The sequence below is a fragment of the Rhinolophus ferrumequinum genome, chromosome 22, assembly GCF_004115265.2.
Source record: "Rhinolophus ferrumequinum isolate MPI-CBG mRhiFer1 chromosome 22, mRhiFer1_v1.p, whole genome shotgun sequence".
In the NCBI taxonomy this organism is placed as follows: domain Eukaryota; kingdom Metazoa; phylum Chordata; class Mammalia; order Chiroptera; family Rhinolophidae; genus Rhinolophus; species Rhinolophus ferrumequinum.
The window spans coordinates 1481597-1501074 of record NC_046305.1 but is presented as its reverse complement, the minus strand read 5'-3'; the positions used below and the strand labels follow the sequence as shown (position 1 = coordinate 1501074).

The following is a 19478-nucleotide window of genomic DNA, read 5'->3' as shown; positions in this document are numbered from 1 at the left end:
CCATGAGCCTGAAATAGCGTTCCATTTATTTGTGTTTCCTCAATTTGTTTCATTAATGTCATATAGCTTTCAATAAACAGATCTCTCACCTCCTCGGTTAAATTTGTTCCTATATATTTTATTCTTTTGATGCGCTTATAAATGGAATTGTTTTCTTTCTGACAGTTTGTTATTAATGTATAGAAATGCAACAGATTTCTGTGTGTTGATTTGGTATCCTGCAAATTGACTGAGTTGATTTGTTCAGCTCTACCATCCCTGCCTTTTCAAGTGTTCAGTGAGACTCCAGGATACCTCTGCAGCCTCCATACTCCCCAGTCTTGCCTTTCAAGTAAGGGGTCACTGGTTTGCACCTTCAGGGCTTTGTCACTTACTTTTGGAGAGCATGGAGCTCTTGCTAACTGTGTGTGTAAGGATCTATGTTTATTTTACCGCCAGCTTCTTTATTCCCTTGGTTTGTTTTTAAATTTGAATAGGAAAGGACAAAGGATTCAAATTATCACAGGGAAAAGAATTGATATGAGTGATAGAGAAAAGGTATCCAACATGCCCATGAGTGGCATTTTCAAAGAAGCCAACAGAAAAAGCATAAATGAAAAATGCTTAAAGGTAGACTAGAAACGAGAATCAAGAACACTGATACAGAATTGCAAGCAAGACAATCGTCTGATAAAGTTACTTCACTTCAAAGATAAAGAAAGAACTCACTTGGGCAAATAGGAAAGAGTCAAGTCATGTGGAAACGGGGGAAAAGCAGTCTTCAAACTTATCCATAGCTGAATTCAAAACTAGAAGACAATAGACCAATGTTTCAGGAAAAGAAAGCTTAACCTAAGAATTTCAAACCTAGGTATCTTTTAAAAATAAAGGGAGAGACTTTCTAACACGTGAGAACTCAGTTCCTTTAGCACTCAGGAGCCCTTAAGACAAAATGTGACTTAGAACTGGTGACACGTGTTGATCAAATCCATTTAAAGAGAGCACTAACATTAAGCAATGGTGAGAACTGTGGTTATAGACTTAGCGCAATGTTATAAATTTTAGAAATACATAAATTACATTATTACAAAGAAACATCAGGAGGTGGATGAGTTAAAAACTTATGGGAAAAGGTAAAAGTAGGCTGATTTCTTTCTTTTTTAGCATGAAATAAATAGGTATTGTCAAATTAAGAAAGACAGTTGTAAGAATACTACAGTTACAAAGTTAACCACTAAGAGAGCTAGAAAGAAATTATAGCCCTTTCAAAATATGAATAATGTAATACACCCCTAAAAGAAAATATCAGGGATCAAAAGAAAATAAAGCAATTACAAGAAAGTTTGATAACATGAAATTCAAGGACAGAGTTAAGACCAACATATTTGTCATATGAATACATATATAAATGTGATAAATAATTCTATAAAATAAATAGAGAGATTTGGGATCTCAAAATAAAACCCAGTAGGGTTTCACATATATTATATGCAAGAAATAATTCTAAAACAAAGTCACCTAAGAGATAAGGTAAAATGATGATAAAACCATATAAGGCAGACAAACAAACAAGAATTGGAATTATAACATTAATTCAAGCAACACTAAAAAGGGCACTGCATAATAAAAAGAGTATAATCTGCAACAAAGATTGATTATGGATTTCCATACATCAGATCACATAATTTTACAAATCGACCAAAAGTAAGTATTATAAATATTTTATAAATCAACCACAAATAAGTATTACATGAAAAGATCTACTTAATCTACTTAACATATTTAATAAACTATCTTCCATACTGAAGGTGAAGAATCCACCTTTTTTTTAAAGGCCCATGGAATACTAAATAACAATACCAAAAGACCACAGTAGGTCACCGAAAAAAATCTCCATAAATTTCAGAAAGTAGAATATATATACACCATATTCTTGGATTAAAATAAAATTAATAATAAAATGTTAAAGTAAACAGAAAAATAAAAAACCTACCATTTAAATATTTGAAGACTCTTTAAAAATTCCTCTGTCAAAGAGGAAATCCAAATTGAAATGGTACACTACCTAAAAATGCTATAATGAAAAGACTGCATTAGAATTTATGGAATGGCTAAGGCACAAAAGAAAATTCACAGCTTTGAACATTCATGTTACTAAATAGGAAAAAATGAAACGTATAAATATTCAATTTTATAATTTAGAAAAGCAAAACTATGAGTAAGAAAAGCAGAAATTTGTAAATTAAGAAACAAGAAAAAGAACTGATAATTAAATTCAAGAGTTGATTATTTTGAAATAGAGAAACAAATATCAGGAAATAAAAACTAGTTGTCCTGAAATATGAAAGAAATTCTGAACACAAAAATCATCATAGTAAATATTTAAACAGTTGCCAAGGAACAACATTTTTAAAAAACATCAGTATAAGGTAGTTTCACAGTTACATTTTTCTAATTTTAAAAAATGAGATAGTTTGATTTAAAGATGAATAATTCCAAAGCTGTCTATAACGGCCCTCAATCACACAAAAGTTAGAAGGATCCTTCCTAAATGTGATGACAGTTATATATCTCAAGCCAAAAGTTAGATTTACATTTAATGAAGAATCCTAAAATAATTGCCAGTAATGCTGGAAAAAGCAGGGAAATTTAGGATTGTTCGGGTAGTATGTTTTAGACAGGAGAAGATCGTTTGTGCCGTGGTAACAAGTCCAAAAATTGAGTGACGCAGCATGTACTAATTCAGCAGGACCTTCTAAACTGAATTTATGCAAACCTTACGAGCCAGGAACTCTATCTACCCCAGGTACAACTCAAAAAGAAAAGAAAAGAAAGGAAAAAAGCATTCACACATGTACCAGGGGACATAGAATATCCATAGCTGCTCGTGTTAGTGCCAAAAGCTCGTAAAGGTTCTCTGTGGAGTCCGAGGTCCTCCTACGGACCAGTGGGGTTCACCTCTGCTTGTCCTAGTATGCTTTTCTTCTCTCAGAGTGCATAGAACGGATGGGACATAAGTAAGGTGATGTGCATTCGTAGATATGAAATTACGTGTCCCCTTAGGAAGACCAAAGTATGAGCCCTGAAAGAAGGGGTGGGAAAATTTATTTGAAAGAAAGAAACTGGCATGCCTTGTGGCAGCCAACGTCTTAGGGATCTCTGTGGACCAGAACAACAAGATGGAAACTTGACTTTGAAAAAGTTATAAAAGCAATATGCTTACATAGTATTAAAAAAATAAACAGTAAAGAAGGACAGAATAAAATGTCTCTTTCCCATTCACAGTTCTTCAAGGGTAACCACTGTTTCTGGCATACTTCCAAGGAAAAAAATATATACTTATATCCATTTACACACACGTGTTTACACCCACCCCAGGGGGAGAAAACAACAAACCAATCTACGCCTCACGTTTTCCTCTTGCCGTTAATCGGGTGGTCTTGCCTCCTTCTGGACAGACTGACCTCACCCTCCACGGCTGCATCAGAACACCCTCAAACAGCACCATGTTCACGCTCATTTACGTTGCCTTCAGTTTGGGCCAATTAGGTTAGGAGAGATGCTACAATAAACACTGGCTGAGAGCAATCTTTACATACTTTCCTTAAGGGAGTTTCCCAGAAATAGAAACGCACGGTCAAGTGGACATGCTTTATAAAACCCCTAACATTTATGTTCTCACTTTGACCATAGGGTAGGAAACTTTGATTAGTAGATAAAAATGTGTGTTTCCACTTCCCTTTTTCTAATTCACTAATGCATCCTGCACTTTGAAAAGTAATTTCTCAGATGTGCTCCTTGGGGCTGGTGTGGCAGTGTAGTACTGTGAGAGCAAAACCAAACCTGTTATTCTAGAGAAAACCTTCCGTGTGGTCTCTGCCCTGGACAGGCCAGCTCTCCATGCCACTGTGGATGTCACTGCTGGCACTGGGTGAGTAGAGGGACTGAAGGCAGGCCCCGGGAGGGGGTGGTGAAGACTCCCGGCTCTCCACGGTGGACCCGGCCCTTTCTTGGGCACTGCTCAGACACCCTCATCCTGCCTGGCTGAAGGAGGGGTCCGAGCTGGATTAAACCTTCAACCTGACAGAGATGGGAACCCCAGTGAGCACAGCAGTGAGGGCTTATTCCTTTCTTTCTACAACAAATAATACTTCATGAAATCCAGAAAATGTACTGTGTCTGCTGGTTTATACTTTTGTTTCGTGGAAGACTGCGCTTTTCTCCCTGCAAAGAAGATGTGTTTATTCCATGGGTGACAAGCCCAGATCCAGGTGCTGGGCGTGGGGAAGCATGGCTTCCAACATGCGAGGTGCGTCCAGCACAGCAGTGACTGGTGATAAAGGACGTGGGGGGAGAGGCAGGACCCAGGGGGAGAAAAGCCGAAGGCACACGGAATTCTCTCCTCCTCCCCAGGTTTACTGAAGTATAATTAACAAAAATGTATGCATTTAAGGTGTACAAGATGATGTCGTCATGTACATATATTATGAAATAATTGCCACTATCAAGCTAAGTAACATTTCTCTCCCTTCGCACAATTACCGTGTATGAGTGTGCGCGTGTGCATGTGTGTGGATTTCAGGTGTCCATTATTATTTAACTACGGCCACCACGCTGTGTGTTAGCTCCCCAGGACTTACTCATCTTGTCACTGAAAGTTTCTTTTCTTTTACCAACTTCTCCCAGTTCCCTCACCCCTCACCCCCTGGTGAACACCGTTCATCTCTGCTCCTGTGAGTTCAGCGTTTTAGATTTCCTGGATAAGTGAGACCAGGCAGTATTTGTTTTTCTGTGTCAGGCCTTTTCCCTTAGTGTAGGGTCCTCCAGATTTGCCCTGTGTCCCAATGTCAGGATGTCCTTTCTCGTGGCTGAGTGATGCTCCTGCATACGGACACCACACCTCCGTGGCCCATTCACCGGTTGACAGGCACTCGGGATGTCCACCTCCTGGCTATTGTGAATAGTGCGGCGACACACAGAGGGTCTCCTCGGGATGCTGATTTCATTTCGTTGGGATCTATACCCAGAAAGGGAATTGCTGCATCATATGGTAGTTTTATTGTTAATTGTTTGAGGAACCTCCATCCTGTGTTCCACCCTCGCTGCACCATTTACATTCCCACCAGCAGTGCTCAGAGTTCCTGTCTCCACATCCTCACCCACTCTTGCTCTCTTTTGTCTTTTTGGTGACAGCCATTCTGACAGGTATGAGGTGGCATCTCACTGTGGTTTGGATTTGCATTTCCCTGGTATTTAGCAACTGTTGAGCACCTTTTCATGTACCTGTTGGCCATCTATGTGTTTTCTATTGAGGATATCTATTTCTGTCCTTAACTGTTGTTTTAAATCAGGTTGGTTGTTTTCTTGCTGTTGACTTCTTAGAGTTCCTTATAGATTTTAGATACTAACCCCTTCTCGTACATGTGGTTTGCAAATAGTTTCTCCCATTTCGTAGGTTCCCTCTTCAAACTGTTGACTGTTTCCTTTGGTTTGCAAATAGTTTCTCCCATTTCGTAGGTTCCCTCTTCAAACTGTTGACTGTTTCCTTTGCTGTGCAGAAGCTTTTTGTTCAGATTCAGTCCCATTCGTTTATGTTTGTTTTTGTTGTCTGTGCTTTGGGGATCGTATCCAAAAACATGTGTCCTAGACCAATGCCAACAAGCTTCCCTATGTTTTCTTCTAGTAGTTTTACATTTAAGGTTGCAGGGTTTGCATTTAAGTCATCAATCCCTTTTGAGTTGATTTTTGTACGTGGTGCCACATAAGGGTCCAATTTTATTTTTCTTCACGTGAATATTCAGTTTCCCCAAGACCATTTACGAAGGAGACTATCCTTTCCCCATTGTGTGTTCTTGGCACTCGTGTTGAATGAAGGGAGGTCGAATGTAAATGTATGGATTTATCTCTACATTGCCCATTCTATCCCCTCGGGCCATGCCTCTGTTTTCATGCCGGTACCATCCTCCTGATTACTTGGGCTTTGAACTCAGGCAGTATGATGTCTCCAGTTTTGTTCTTGCTTAAGACTGCTTTTCAGGGTCTTTTGTGGCTCTATTTGAGTTTTAGGATTGCTTCTTCCTGTTTCTGTGAAAAATGCCATTAGCATTAATAAAGTTTACATTGATTCTGTAGACCATTTTGTGTAATATGAACAGTTTAACAATATTAATTCTTCCAACCATGAACTCGGAATACCTTTCTATTTATTTGTGTCTTCAACTCCTTTCAACAATGCTTCATATTTTTCAGTTTAGAGATCGTTCGATTCCTACGGTAAATGTATTTCTAAGTATTTTATTCTTTTTGATGCTATTGTACGTGGGATTGTTTTCTAAATTTCTTTTGCAAATAATTCATTGTTAGTGTACAGAAATGCAATTAATTTTTGTACATTGATTTTTGTATCCTGCAACTTTACTGAATTTATTTAGTAGTTCTAACAGTTTTTTGGTGGAATCTTTAGGATTTTCTTTTATATAAGATCAAACAGAAATAATTTTCTGCAAACAGAAATAATTTTACTTCTTCCATTCTGATTTGAATGTCTTTTCTTCTCTTTCTTTCTTTCTTTCTTTCTTTCTTTCTTTCTTTCTTTCTTTCTTTCTACAGTTGAGTAGAATCTGCTAGAGTGAAACTCCTTACCTTGTTCCTGGTCTTAGAGGAAAAGCTTTCAGCTTTTTTTCTCATCACTGAGTATGATGTTAGCTAGGGGCTTATCATATACAGCTTTACTTTGTTGAGATAAATTCCTTCTATATCTAGTTTGACCAGAACATTTGTTGTGAAAGTGTTGGATTTTGTCAAATCCTTTAATGCATCTGTTGAGACGATTATATGATTTTTGTCTCGCATTCTGTTGATGTGGTTTATCACATTTAATGACTCACATACGTTAGGTCATCCTTTTATCCCCGGGATAAGTCCCACTTGAACATGGTGTATGATCTTTTTAATGTACTGTTGAATTTAGTTGGCTAGTACTTTGTTGAGGATTTTTGCATCTATGCTCACCAGGGATATTGGCCTGTAATTCTGTTTTCTTATACTGTACTTGTTTGGTTTTGATACCAGGGTAATACTGACCTTGCAAAGTGAGTTGGAAGTGTTCCCTCATCTTCATTTTTTGTAAGAGGTTGAGAAGGATTGGAGTTAATTGTTCTTTAAACGTTTGGTAGGATTCACCAATGAAGTCATCTGGTCTTTGGCTTTTCTTTGTTAGAGGGTTTTTGATTAACGATTCAACCTCCTGACTAGTTATTGGTCTGTTCAGATTTTCTATTCGTTATTCAGTCTTGGTAGGTTGTATGTTTCTAGAACTTATCAATTTCTTCTAAGTTTTCAAATTTTTTGGTGTATAATGTTCATAGTAGTCTCTTCGATCATTTATAGTTCTGTGGTATCAGCTGTAATGTCTCCTCTTTCATTTCTCATTTTAGATGAGTTGTCTCTGTTTCTTAGTCTAGCTAAAGATTTGCAATTTTGTTTATCTTTAAAAAAACAGATCTTAGTTTTGTTGATCTTTTCTATTGTTTTTTAATTCTCTATTTGTATTTTTCTGCTATCATCTTTATTATTTCTTTCTGCTAACTTTGCATTTCTTTTTTTAATCCCTTGAGATGTAAAGTTAGGTTGTTTATTTGAGAGCTTTCTTTCTTTCTTTTTTAAACATGGGCATTTATCATTTTTAGCTTCCTTCTCAGAACTGTTCTTACTCTGTCCTGTAAGTTTTAGTATGTTGTGTTTCCATTTTCATTTCTCTCAAGATATTTTCTGATTTCCCTTTTGAGTTCTTCTTTGACCCATTGGTTGCTCGGGGGTATGTTATGTAATTTCCATTTATTTGTGAATTTTCCAGTTTTCACCCAGTTATGGATTTCTAGTTTCATATGATTATAGTTGGAAAATATATGTGATATTATGTCTATCTTTTTAAATTTATTAAGACTTGTTTTGTGACCTAACATATAATGTATCCTGGAGAATGTTTCATGTTCAGTTGAGAAGGATGTGTATTCATTCGGCTATGATAGGGTAGTTATGCTGCATGTTTGTTAGGTGGACACATTAGACATGTAGACGGTTTGGTCTGTAGTGTTATTCACATATGCTGTTTCCTTGGTGATTTTCTGTCTGGGTGATATATCCATTGATGTCAATAGGTTATTAATGTCCCCTACTATTACTGTACGACTGTCGATCTCTCCTTTTATGTCATCAACATTTGCTTTATATATTTAGGTGCTCCTACGTTGGGTGTGTAAATGTTTACAGAGTTATATCTTCTTGTTGCATTGATCCCTTTATCACTATGTAATGTCCTTCTTTGTGTCTTGTGACAGCCTTTGTTTTAAAGTCTGTTTTGTGTGATGTAAGTTTTGCTACCCCAGCTTTTTTATTGTTTCCATTTGCATGAAGTAATTTCTTCCATCCGTTAACTTTCAGTCTTGGCATGTGTCTTTTGACCTGAAGTGAGTCTCTTGTAGGCAACATATGTAAGGGTTTTATTTTATTCTCTGTTAAGCCACCCTATATCTTTTGACTGGAGCATTTAGTCCATTTACATTGAGAGCAATTGTTGATGGATATGTAGTTAGTGACTTTTTCTTATTCATATTTTTAATCTTTTTTTTTTCTCCTTCTTCTTTAAGAAGTCTCTTTGACATTTCTTGTAATACTGGTTTGGTGGTTATGAATTCCTTCAGCTTTTTCTTATCTGGGAAGATCCTTATCTGTCCTTTGATTCTAAATGATAGCCTCACTGGATAGAGTAACTTTGGTTTAGGTCCTTGCTTTTTATCACTTTGAACATTTCATGCCCTTCTCTCTGGCCCACAAAGTTTCTGTTGAGAAATCAGCTGACAGCCTTATGGGAGCTCTCTTATAAGGGAACTAACTGCTTTTCTCTTGCTGCTTTTAAGATTCTCTCTTTGTCTTTAAACTTTGGCAATTTAATTATGATGCCTTACTGTGGGCCTCTTTGGGTTCATCTTGTTTGGAACTCTCTGCTCTTCCTGGGCTTGTATGTGTGTTTTCTTTACCAGGTGAGGGAAGTTTTCTGTCGCTATTTCTTCCACGAGGTTTTCAATCCTTTGTTCACTCTCTCCTCCTTCTAGTTCCCCTGTGATGCGAATGTTGGTATCTTGCTATGGTCCCAGAGACCCCTTTAAACTATCCTCAAATTTTTTAAATTCTTCTTTCTTTTTGCTGTTCTGACTGTGTTTTCTGCTACTTTTCTTCCAAATCACTGATTCGATCGTCTGCTTCATCTGATCTACTGTTGATTCCTTCTAGTGCATTCTTCATTTCTGACTGGTTCTTTTTCATGGTTTCTATTTCTTTGTGTGAGTTCTCACTGAGTTTATCTATTCTTAGCCTTAGTTCATTGAGCATGCTTATCAGCAGTGTTTTGAACTCTGTATCTGGTAGATTGCTTGCCTTTGTTTAGTCCTTTTTCTGGAGTTTTGTCTTATTCTTTCATTTGGGACATATTTCTTTATCTCCTCCCTGTATTTGGCTGCCTCCCTGTATTTGTTTCTACGTATTAGGTGATCTGTTATGTCTCCCAGTCTTGGCAGGTGGCCTTAGGTGGTAAGTGTCCTGTGGGGCCCAGTGGGGCAATCTCCCTGGTCACCTGAACCAAGTACTCCAAGTGTGTCCTTTTTGTGGGTTCTGTGTGTCCTCCTGTCATAGTTGAGCCTCAGTTGCTGTTGGCACATCAGTGGGAAGGATGGAGCCTCAGGCTGACTGGCTGTGCAGACTGGCTGTGACTACAGTGGAGGAGCTGTTATGCAGGGGGTGACCGTCCAGAGCGGGATTCTTTTTGGCAGGGCTCTGGTTCCTGCCAAGTCCACCCTTTGGGTATGTTATTTGTGGAGCAAATTGGGTAGTGCTCTGGTGTGGTCTGAAGCTGGCCACAGGGTGTGTTGGTTCTGAGGCATCTTGGGAGGGGCTCTGGTGCAAACCCAGGTCAGCCACTGCCTGTGTCGGGCCTGTGGCCATGTGGCAGGAGCTACAAAGTGATCTGTGGTTGGTAGCTTCCTGTGCTGGGCTTGGAGGCTCCTGGGAAAGGCTATGCTGAGACCCGAAGCTGGCTGCCGTAGTGCTGGGCTTGGGGTCGTTTAGCAAGAGGGCCAGATGCTGCTTGTTTGGGGTTTGTGGACCTTTGAGAGATTTTAGGAAAGTCTACAGTGCAGGCTGAGGCTTTCCACTTATGAGGAACAGCTACTGAAAGAGGTTCGGACTAGTGTGTGAGTTAGGTAGGGCAGGGTCTCAGAATCACCAGGGTGTTTGAGTAGTGTTAGCTGGTTAATGGAGATTCAGCTTTGGTGCCCACCTGTGCCTGCAGGCTGGGTGGGGATGGGACCAACAAAGTGACAGTGGCACCTGCACTTTATCCAGGAAAGAGCTACCCCTACAGCCCTCACTCTGAGGTCAGGCAATTCAGCTCCTCCCCATAAGTCCCTGGTGCTTTTTGAGCTGCTGTCCCTTCTCTGGAGCTCTGGGCGAGTATTTGTGGGCAAGTGAGTCTGTGCTGGGGCCCTGTAAGAGGATGCCCGGGTCTACAGCAGCCCTGTCTTACCCGGACTGAGTCCCTGCTGGTTCTCACAGCCTGATGTTGTGGGGACTCCTCTTCTTGGCACTGGTGCTCTGGGTGGGGGGCCCAGTGTGGGGCTGGGACCCCTCCCTCCTCCAGGGGGACCTCCACAGCCAAGATAATTCTCCCAGTACTCCTCCGCTTCCTCCTCTTTCTTCTTCTTCTTCTTCTTCTTCTTCTTCTTCTTCTTCTTCTTCTTCTTCTTCTTCTTCTTCTTCTTCTTCTTATAATTCTATTTTTTTATATATCCTTCCCCAATTCTTAACCACCACACATGGGTGTGGGACCAGCCTATTTTACATCTCCGCCCCTCCTACTAGTCTCAGTGTGGCTTCTTCTTTATTTCCTTAGTTATAGGAGTTCTGTTCAACTAGTCTTCAGGTGGTTCTCAAGGGTGGTGGTTCTATAATTTAGCTGTAATTTTGATGTGGTCATGGGAGGAGACAAGCACAGCATTTGCCTACTCCGCCATCTTGACTGGACGTCTCTTTGCCTTCTAACCAGTCTCTCCACTCACATCTGGTCTCACTGATGTCTGACAGCTGCCAGACAGCTCCATGCATGTTCCAAATTCTAACCTTGTCACTCTCCTACTTGAAACTTTTCCATGGCTTCATATTGCATTTATAATATTAGTAAAATCTGAGCTACTTACTATCTGGGACTTGGGCCCTGTATGCCACTCTAATCTTATTTCCCCCACCACTCCCTACCTTTCGGAACCCCCTTGGCTCCTGAACACCAGTGAAATTGCTTCACTCCTGTGCCCTTTCTGCCTTGATTACCCTCCCGCAGTGTCTCCTACCACACACAGACACACCCCTCTGCTTGGCCAACTCCTACGTCCTCACACACTTTTCTCAAGTGTAACTTCCTTCAGTTGCCTCTCGTCACCCACCCACCCTCTTCACCACACACTTACACACATGTCCCCTGTACACTGTGATGGGTAGCCCTTCTGCCCTCAGTGTAACCCGGTGTGTGTCATTATGTCACTTACACCCTGTATTAGAATTATATTACTTTGCTTCATGTTTCTGATTCACGCACCAATCAACTTCTTGCTGGCAGAAGCAGTGTTTTATTCCTCTTAGAGGACCAAGCACAATGCTTAGTATATAAATAGACATTTGATAAATGACTATTAAATTTTTTAAATAGTTTTTTAAATAACAGAAATGCTACATGATTGGGGGAAAGCAGGTATCACCTTTGAAAAGCCAAAGAATTCATGCTCTGTGCTCATCTCTGCCTCTTTATTTTTTTTGCAGCTTCTGTCAGTGGACAATTTGGTGAGTTCTCCTTGCTTTTTCACCTCATTGTCTCTGGATAAGAATGTCTCCCAAATAAATAGGAAACATTTGCTATAGCTGCCTGAGGACCCCTAATCTCCCTTGTTCTTCTTGCCGAGGCTGGAGGGGATATGAAAGTGTCACCTGATCTATGGGCCATCCTCTGACCCTCCACGGAAGAAGTGGCAAATGCACAAAGCAGCTCCTGGCCTTCGCTCGGCCTTCTGCTCATTTTTATTGCAAAGTAAAGTTACTTTTAGTTAACCATGCAAGACAGCTTCAACTTCATGGCAAAAGTGCAGGGTGTAGGGCAGGGTGTTCTCCAATCAGCAAGCTATAAACAGTCCTCCGAAAACACCACACTGTGGAGATACCAGCAGGCGTGTCACACTCTCTACAGTTTTAGGAGTAAAATCCTCCGGGATATATGTGGAGAGCAGAAGAACGCCCAACAACTAGGCCTTAAGTGGAAAAAAAAAATAAATAAACACACAGAAAAGGGAAAAACTGGAGAAGAAGACACATCATCTGTATCGTACATTTTCTTAGCTCTGCACTTACTTGTCATTGCTGCAGTTACAGTGTCTTGGACCTGTGAGGGCCCTTGAAAAGCAAGACCTCTCTACGGCCTCGCCCCTTGGCCCAGAGCAGCTGCCCCATGGCTGTGTCTTTGTCTAGGTCACCTCTGGAGCCCAGAGAATGACTAGTCTATTCCTTACTCTGCCACAACTACCTACGGTGGGATTTTTCTGGGCATTTTCTGGGTATCATCTGTTCAATGCAGGTGTCAGGCAAGCTTTTCTCTGAGCTGAAACCTTAATATGATTTGTCCTGTTAGGAAAGTGTAAAATGTGATTTTAGCAATTCCTAGGGAGGTTTTCAGGAGTTTTTGAACATGGTGAAGTGGCAGGGGCAGGGGTGACTGTCTCTAAGCTCCACTTCTGGAACAGGCGAGCCAGCCACTTTCCCCATTGCCGTCTGGCCGGGAAACCCGATGGCCTTTCCCTCTGTAAAGCATTTTGTTCATTGGCAATCACTTTCCACTGGGAGAGGTGAACGCTGGGACTGACATGCAGCCTGGAGTGATCCGTGACCTTCCCAGGGGTGTCTCTTAGGGATTCTCCAAAGCCAGGTCCTCGAGTCTGCGCCTCAGAAACCACTGCAGTGGGAGCTGCAGGCAACTCCCCGCAGACTCTTTTTCTCTTTTCTCCTCAGCAACTGCCCCCAAACCTGTGATTTCCCTCCAACCTCCATGGACCACTGCTTTCCAAGGAGAGAGTGTGCTTCTGACTTGTAATGAATTTCCCATCAACTCACCACGGGAAACAACATGGTTCTATCAGAACCAAGGGAGCCAAACATCCAGCACGACCCCCGGAAACACCCGTGTGGTTCAGGAGACTGGAAAGTACCAATGCCAGCACAATGGCTCATCTCTAAGTGGCTCTGTGCACTTGATCTTTTCTTCAGGTGAGAAAAAAGGGAAAGAAATGAAAACTGTAGAATTCACAGAGTTACCCGAGAACTACCCTCTGTTCCCTGAATCAAAATGTATAGCAGTAGGCCCCTGGAATTTGTATTTTTTACAAGCTGCTTGGTAACGGGAAATTTGAGAAGCAGTTTGTGTGACTGGTTCCTGAATCTATGTATAGTTTTAAGCCAATAAAATTTACTTGGAATAAAGAGCATAATAAGGATTGTTCATATTTATAGATAGATGAGAGAGGGGTTTAGAGACAGAGAGGGAGAGGGAGAGAGAGAGAGAAAGAGAGGGAGATTTCCTTTTTGTCCTAAAACCACCTGTTTTGGATATGAAGCAGTAGCTTTCTGGTAATAATGTTCTTTAATTAATGAAAGAGAAAGCTGCATAGGGCAAGAAGCAAAGAAAATGCTTACTCTCTTAGACCTGACAATTCCCCTCTTAAGAATTTACCTGCTGAAGCAGTCTTAGATATACTTGCCCAGAGTTGAAAGACCTTAAATGTTCTAGGAAAGAAAACTCATTAAATAAATTACATTTCTTCTATTGAAGGAAAACTGTGGGTATTGAAAACCAGGTCCAGTAATGATACTGATGACGTACAAAAGTTCTCATAGAAAAAAAAAAAGAAAAGAAAAGAGCACAAACTCTCACATACAGGCACAGGGAAAAGAGAACTGAAAAAAATGTGTGCCACAACCTGGTGGTGAGATGATAGGAGGTTTTGGTGTATATTTCTGCTTTCCAAATTTTCTCACAGTATATGTATGTGTTCACTTTCAAATGACAATTATTTTAAGTCCTCTTCCCCAGCCCCCACGCCTATAAAACCTATGTGGGATAGTGTTGAGAAGAAAGGAGACACAGTGGGATAGAACAAACGGCGACCTGTGTTTCCTGCAGCTGCCCTGATCCTCCAGGCTCCACTTTCCGTGTTTGAAGGAGACACCATGGTTCTGCGATGCCTCAGAAGGCCGGGATCAGCCCTGAAAACCACCACCATATACAAGAACTGGGAGGCCCAGGTGCCTCTCCGTGACGGCTCTGACTTCCGCGTTCATGGAGCAATGCTAAGGGACAATGGCCAGTACCACTGCAAGGCGGATAACGAAAGTTGTTGTTCTGTTGTGTCAAACACAGTGGAAATCCAAGTGCAAGGTAAAGCCCGCGTGATTTCCGAAACGGGTTCTTCACAAGGGTCCCTGGGGTTGGGGCCCAGGCAGGATGTGGCGGGTCCCCATGACCTCGGGCGCGGTTCTGCCAGGGACATGGGGCAGAGCAGTACCAGGTCTGTCCTGCCTGGGTAGGTCCACTCGTGGAGCAGAGGGTGAATTCCGTTTTCCTCCAGAGCCGTCCCAGCCTCACTTCTCTGGGGACTGTTGTGATCCTTCTCTCTAGAGCTGTTTCCACATCCTCAGCTAACCGCCAGCCCCTCCCAGCCCACCGACGGGAGCCCAGTGAACCTGACCTGTGAGACCCGGCTCCCTCCGCAGAGGTCAGATGTCCAGCTCCAATTCTGCTTCTTCAGAGAAGGCCAGGCCCTGGGGTCAGGCTGCAGCAGCTCCCCGGAGCTCCAGATCCTGGCCATGCGGAGTGAAGACACAGGGTCTTACTGGTGCCAGGCTCAGACGGTGACTCTAAGTGTCTCGAAGAAAAGCCTGAGGTCCTACATACATGTGCGGAGTGAGTGTCTGGGGGCTCTGAGATCTTCCAGGGCTGGGCCTGGGCAGAGCGGGCAGTGCCTCTCCTTACCTGTGGGAACAGAGCTGTAGGAGGGGACGAACCCCAACTCTGTGGGCGTCTTGGATGAGCTTAGAGCCAAGAAAGTCCTTAAGAGAGTGACAGGTGTGTTTTCTCTTTCAGTGCCATAGGATGCAGCTCTTTCTTTTCCCACTAAAGTCTCCCTTCCATGACAACACGTCCCCCTGCTGGGCCTGTGGGCATAAGCTGGGTGGGCTGGGTGAGCTCTGCTCGGCCAGATGGGCAGATTCTAGCATGCTGGCTGCCTGCAGCAGAGCCCTTAAGAACAAGAAAACCAAAGGAAAGCGTTTGGAGAATAAACCATCCCGACTTGCTGGCCCTGGTGTGGTGTTGTACCCACTGTTGCTTTTCCCCACGTCTCAGTATGACGAGCACCCAGTCGCCAAAAGCCTCCTCTGGTTAACTTTGACCCATGTCCCGGGAAACCTATTTGAGCGTTAGGAATGGACGCATAGTCTGTGGTACATGCTTTCCCCCGTGAGGGCAGAGTGAACAGGTGGCATTATCTACAAACTCACTGCCCTCCCTGGGTGAGACAGAGAACTGGTTCTATGACCGTTTCTTCTAAACTGCCTAGAATGCAGTATTGACCTTCTGTGCTCGTCACAGGTAACCTGTGTTTCTTAGGTCACCAGTGTAAGAGGGGACAGTTTAGAGAAGGTGGGGAGGGGGTTATCCCATAGTTGCAACTCAGTAACTTCTAGCACAGGACCCCCTAGAATAACTAGTGGAACCCCAACTTCAGGCCCAACTCCCTGTCTGCTCAGGTAGTTTCCCGTCTTCTTCAAGACCCTCAGGATGACTCCCCCAGGCTCGGCCCCAAATAATCTTCAGTGTGCAAAACCATGCCCACCTGGGCTCTGGAACACTCATTGCAGATTTTCCCACTGTCCTGGGTCTGCCTCCTCTGACTGTCTAACTGACAGGCTAGAGGGGACAAGACGTAAGTGCCTGCTCCAGGGCAAGCTTATTGTAATGCCAGTGAGTGGCTTTCGGCTGGACCCTGCAGTGCCCGCAGCTCCAGGTAGAGCAGCTCACATGGCAAGTCTCCCTGGCCCCTTCACCACCCCCGCCACTTCCCCCAAGCGATGCCCCTGCTGGGCACTCGGTGGTGCCCAGAATGACTGGCCCATGCTGTGCCAGGGGGGTGGGCAGGACACAAGGGGAAGAGGGGCAGGGTCACCTCTGTCCCTTGTACCAGGGGTTCCACAGATCGATAGGGAGCAGAAGGTATGCTGAGCTGTGGAGGGCCCGTTCTGGCCACCGTTCCCCCTCTTCCCATGGGACAGGCCAATCCCACTGCATGTGCTCAGCCGACTTACCCCACCCATCCTGTGACCCTTCTCTAGCCATTAGCCCCCCCACTGCCAACAGCCCCAAGTGTCATTTTCATTCATTCAGGAGCTGTTCCCAGCGTCCAAATACACACTCGCCCACCCCAGGGGTCGGTGTTTGAAGGTCAGGAGCTGGTCCTCGTCTGCTCAGTACGTGGAGTCCCAGGGCCCATCAGTGTCTCCTGGTACAGACGATCCAAAGTGCGTGTAGCAACAGAAATTGCACTTTCCCGGGATGCAGAATTCAGGATCCCCACGGTAAAAAGCAGTGATGCTGGCAAGTACTACTGTGAAGCCAACTCCATTCCCAGCACGGAAGTCACCATCCATATGAGAGGTGCGTCTGACAGATACCATCTGAGGGAGGGGTTATCAAGCTCAGGGAAGCCTGCGAGGGACAGGGTAAGGACAGAGGACGGGGTCCTGGGAGAGGACGTGAGTCTGGAAAGAAGAAAGGTCAGAGGCAGAGCCCTGAGGTCAACCCAGTGAAGGGGAAATAGAGCAGGAACTAACTAACAAGAAGACTTAGGGCAGGTGAGAGGTAAGAAGGCAGAGGGAGGGGACAAGGGAGAGGCACGGGTCTGCTGGCAGCAAAATAAGGGGCTTCTTCCCTGAGAGTTTTATTTCCTCTGCAAAATGCGAGCGAGTCACCTGAAAAGGGGAGAGCGCAGAGGAATGAGGTCTGCTCAGAAACAGAAAAAAAAAAAGACCAGCGTGGGGGACGGGAGTGAGCTGGTGAGAACAGCCCTGGAGGCTGCCGGCTCCCGGTGCAGGTGAGACTGGACATGTCACTGACCACCTACAGGAAGTGGCAGAAGCAACTGCTGACCGGTTTTTTCTCTCCCTCAGTTCCCGTGTCTCATCCTGTCCTGACCCTCAGTCCTCCTGGGTCCCGAGCTACTGAGGGAGATGTGATGACACTTCGCTGTGAGGCCCAAAGAGGTTCACTCCCGATCCTGTATCGGTTTTTTCATGAAGATGCTTTGCTCAAGGAGATAAAAGCCACTTCATGGAGAAAAAGTTCCTTCCACCTTCCTCTGACTGCGGAGCATTCTGGGAGCTACTACTGCACAGCCGACAATGGCCTGGGCCCTCAGCACAGTGCGGCCGTGACCCTCTCAGTCCGTGGTAAGACGAGGGGCTGCCAGTCCGCCAGCCCTGCCGCTTCACCAGCCCCTCCAGAAATGTGCTCCGCCTTCCAGTTTCCTCCTCTCCTTCCTCCTGGGGCCAACCTAGAATCCTCCCCTGCCTCCTGGCTCAGGACTCAGCGGTCGGCCCTCATGAGCTTCCTTCCTGTGCAGCGCAGGTGCCATCGCGCCCTTGCCAGCTGCACAGCAGCTTTCTGTCTCCTGACCCCCAGCCTGTCAGGAGCTAACTGCTTTGTCTGTCTCTCCACTTGGCCTGTGAACCCCCAGATGCCTGATTTTCATTCATTCAGTTGTTCTCAGTGGCCACACATCAGTCCCCAGGCCCACAGAGGTGTCTCTTGACCCTTCACTCTCAGACTTTGATCATGAACCGGTTAGAAAACCATGTGAGGTAACAAAGGCAGATAGCAGTTGCCCAGTTACTCCGAAGAGGTCCCCCTTGAGTGAGCACTTCTAGAGCTGGTCAGGCAGTGGTGTGAGGGAGGCCCGGGGTGGGGGCTGCAGCAGGTAAGGGGTAACACATTGGTGGAGGTGACCTCACCCCCGCTGGCTTGGCATCCTGCCTGGAAGGCCCCCGAGGTCGTTGTTGTCGAACAGACAGGAAGTTAAAACGTTTCTGTTGAGCCTTGACTCTCAGCTCTGGGCTGTCCATGGGCAAAGCCCAGGCCCAGTTCTTGGGAGACAGTGTGAGTCGGTTGTCCTGCCTGGTCCCGGAAGCGGCCTCGGTTTCCTCTTCTATAAACAACAGAACCAGGCTGGGGACTAGCCAGAATCTACCCCCTCCCACAATAGTTGTGCAATAGATTATAAAGAAAGGGATGGGGTCCCTGGAGTGAGAGCACAAGTGAAAGAGACGGCGAAGCTGTGCAGCTGACGTCCGGAGGAAATTGGAAGGGCGACAGCACTATGAAATGCCGTCAGAGAGGTGTAAATCCTACTCATTCGTTCACCCAGTCAGTGGTTACAGTATGTGCGCTGCACCCCAGATAGCACTGCCACCTAAGCACAGGGTGACACCTAAGGGACAACAGGCTAGAGCAGCAGGCCCCGTGCACACAGTTCCTGGGGCCTGAGAGCCGCTGTGGATGGTCAGGAGGGCCCACACCACTCGAAGGGACAGAACAGCCTGGGGGCTGTGGGGGCAAATGGGACAGAGCCCCAGTCAGAGATGGGAGATGAGAGCCAATTTCTCAGGAGAGCTCTCGGTGTGACTTGAGTCGTCAGGATGATTGGGGACCTTTCCTGAAAAAGAGGAGAGGGGTTGGAAGAGGAAGTAAGAGGCTGTGTCCCTGATAGAGGCACATGCTAAAAAACTGGTGAGGGAAGGAGAGAAAGTACAAGGAACTGGGAGGAGGTCAGCTGTGTTGACCGCAGCGTCCAGGGAAATGGGCGGAAGGGGCGGGACCAGGTGGGGGCAGGAGGCGGAGCCAGGTCGCCAGGCCTTAGAAGCCACGGTAAGGGCTTAGGCTGTATTCTAAAGGGTAATCGAACTCCGTGAAGGGTTTTAATATTGGGGACAACACTCCAATATTAAAGGGATGTGAGAAGAGCCAATCTGGGGCGCTGCTAAGAATAGACGGGAGGGCCCTAGAAGACAGAGCCCCCAAACCAGCCCCCAATCAGAAGGGACACTGAGGGCTGTGGCTGGGGAGAGTATGTTCCTTAGAAACCTAGGGAAGAGATGGCTTTAGGCAAAAACTAAGGGGCAGTTAGACAAAGCAGAGCTGAGGGACGGCAAAAGATAAGCCCTGAGTCACACCCCTACCCTAGCCTCAAAGCCCCAAGAAAACAAACGTGAGCCAGAATACCTGGGTCTGACTCCCGCCTCACCTCTTGCTACTTTGTGCTCTTTTACTGTCATCTGTAAAATAGGAACCGTAATAGGACTTG

At 44.6% G+C, this 19478-nt stretch overlaps 1 protein-coding gene across 1 annotated transcript; it reads left to right on the top strand.

Annotated features, from left to right (window-relative positions):
* The first annotated feature begins 3700 nt into the window (after nucleotides 1–3700).
* Nucleotides 3701–17793, top strand: LOC117014574 (Fc receptor-like protein 5). The gene is made up of 8 exons (XM_033092625.1): nucleotides 3701–3910; nucleotides 11845–11865; nucleotides 13081–13335; nucleotides 14249–14503; nucleotides 14744–15028; nucleotides 16508–16777; nucleotides 17290–17568; nucleotides 17747–17793. The coding sequence occupies exons 1-8, from the start codon at nucleotides 3880–3882 to the stop codon at nucleotides 17791–17793; spliced, it is 1443 nt and encodes a 480-aa protein (XP_032948516.1). The 5' UTR covers nucleotides 3701–3879.
* Nucleotides 17794–19478: the final 1685 nt, after the last annotated feature.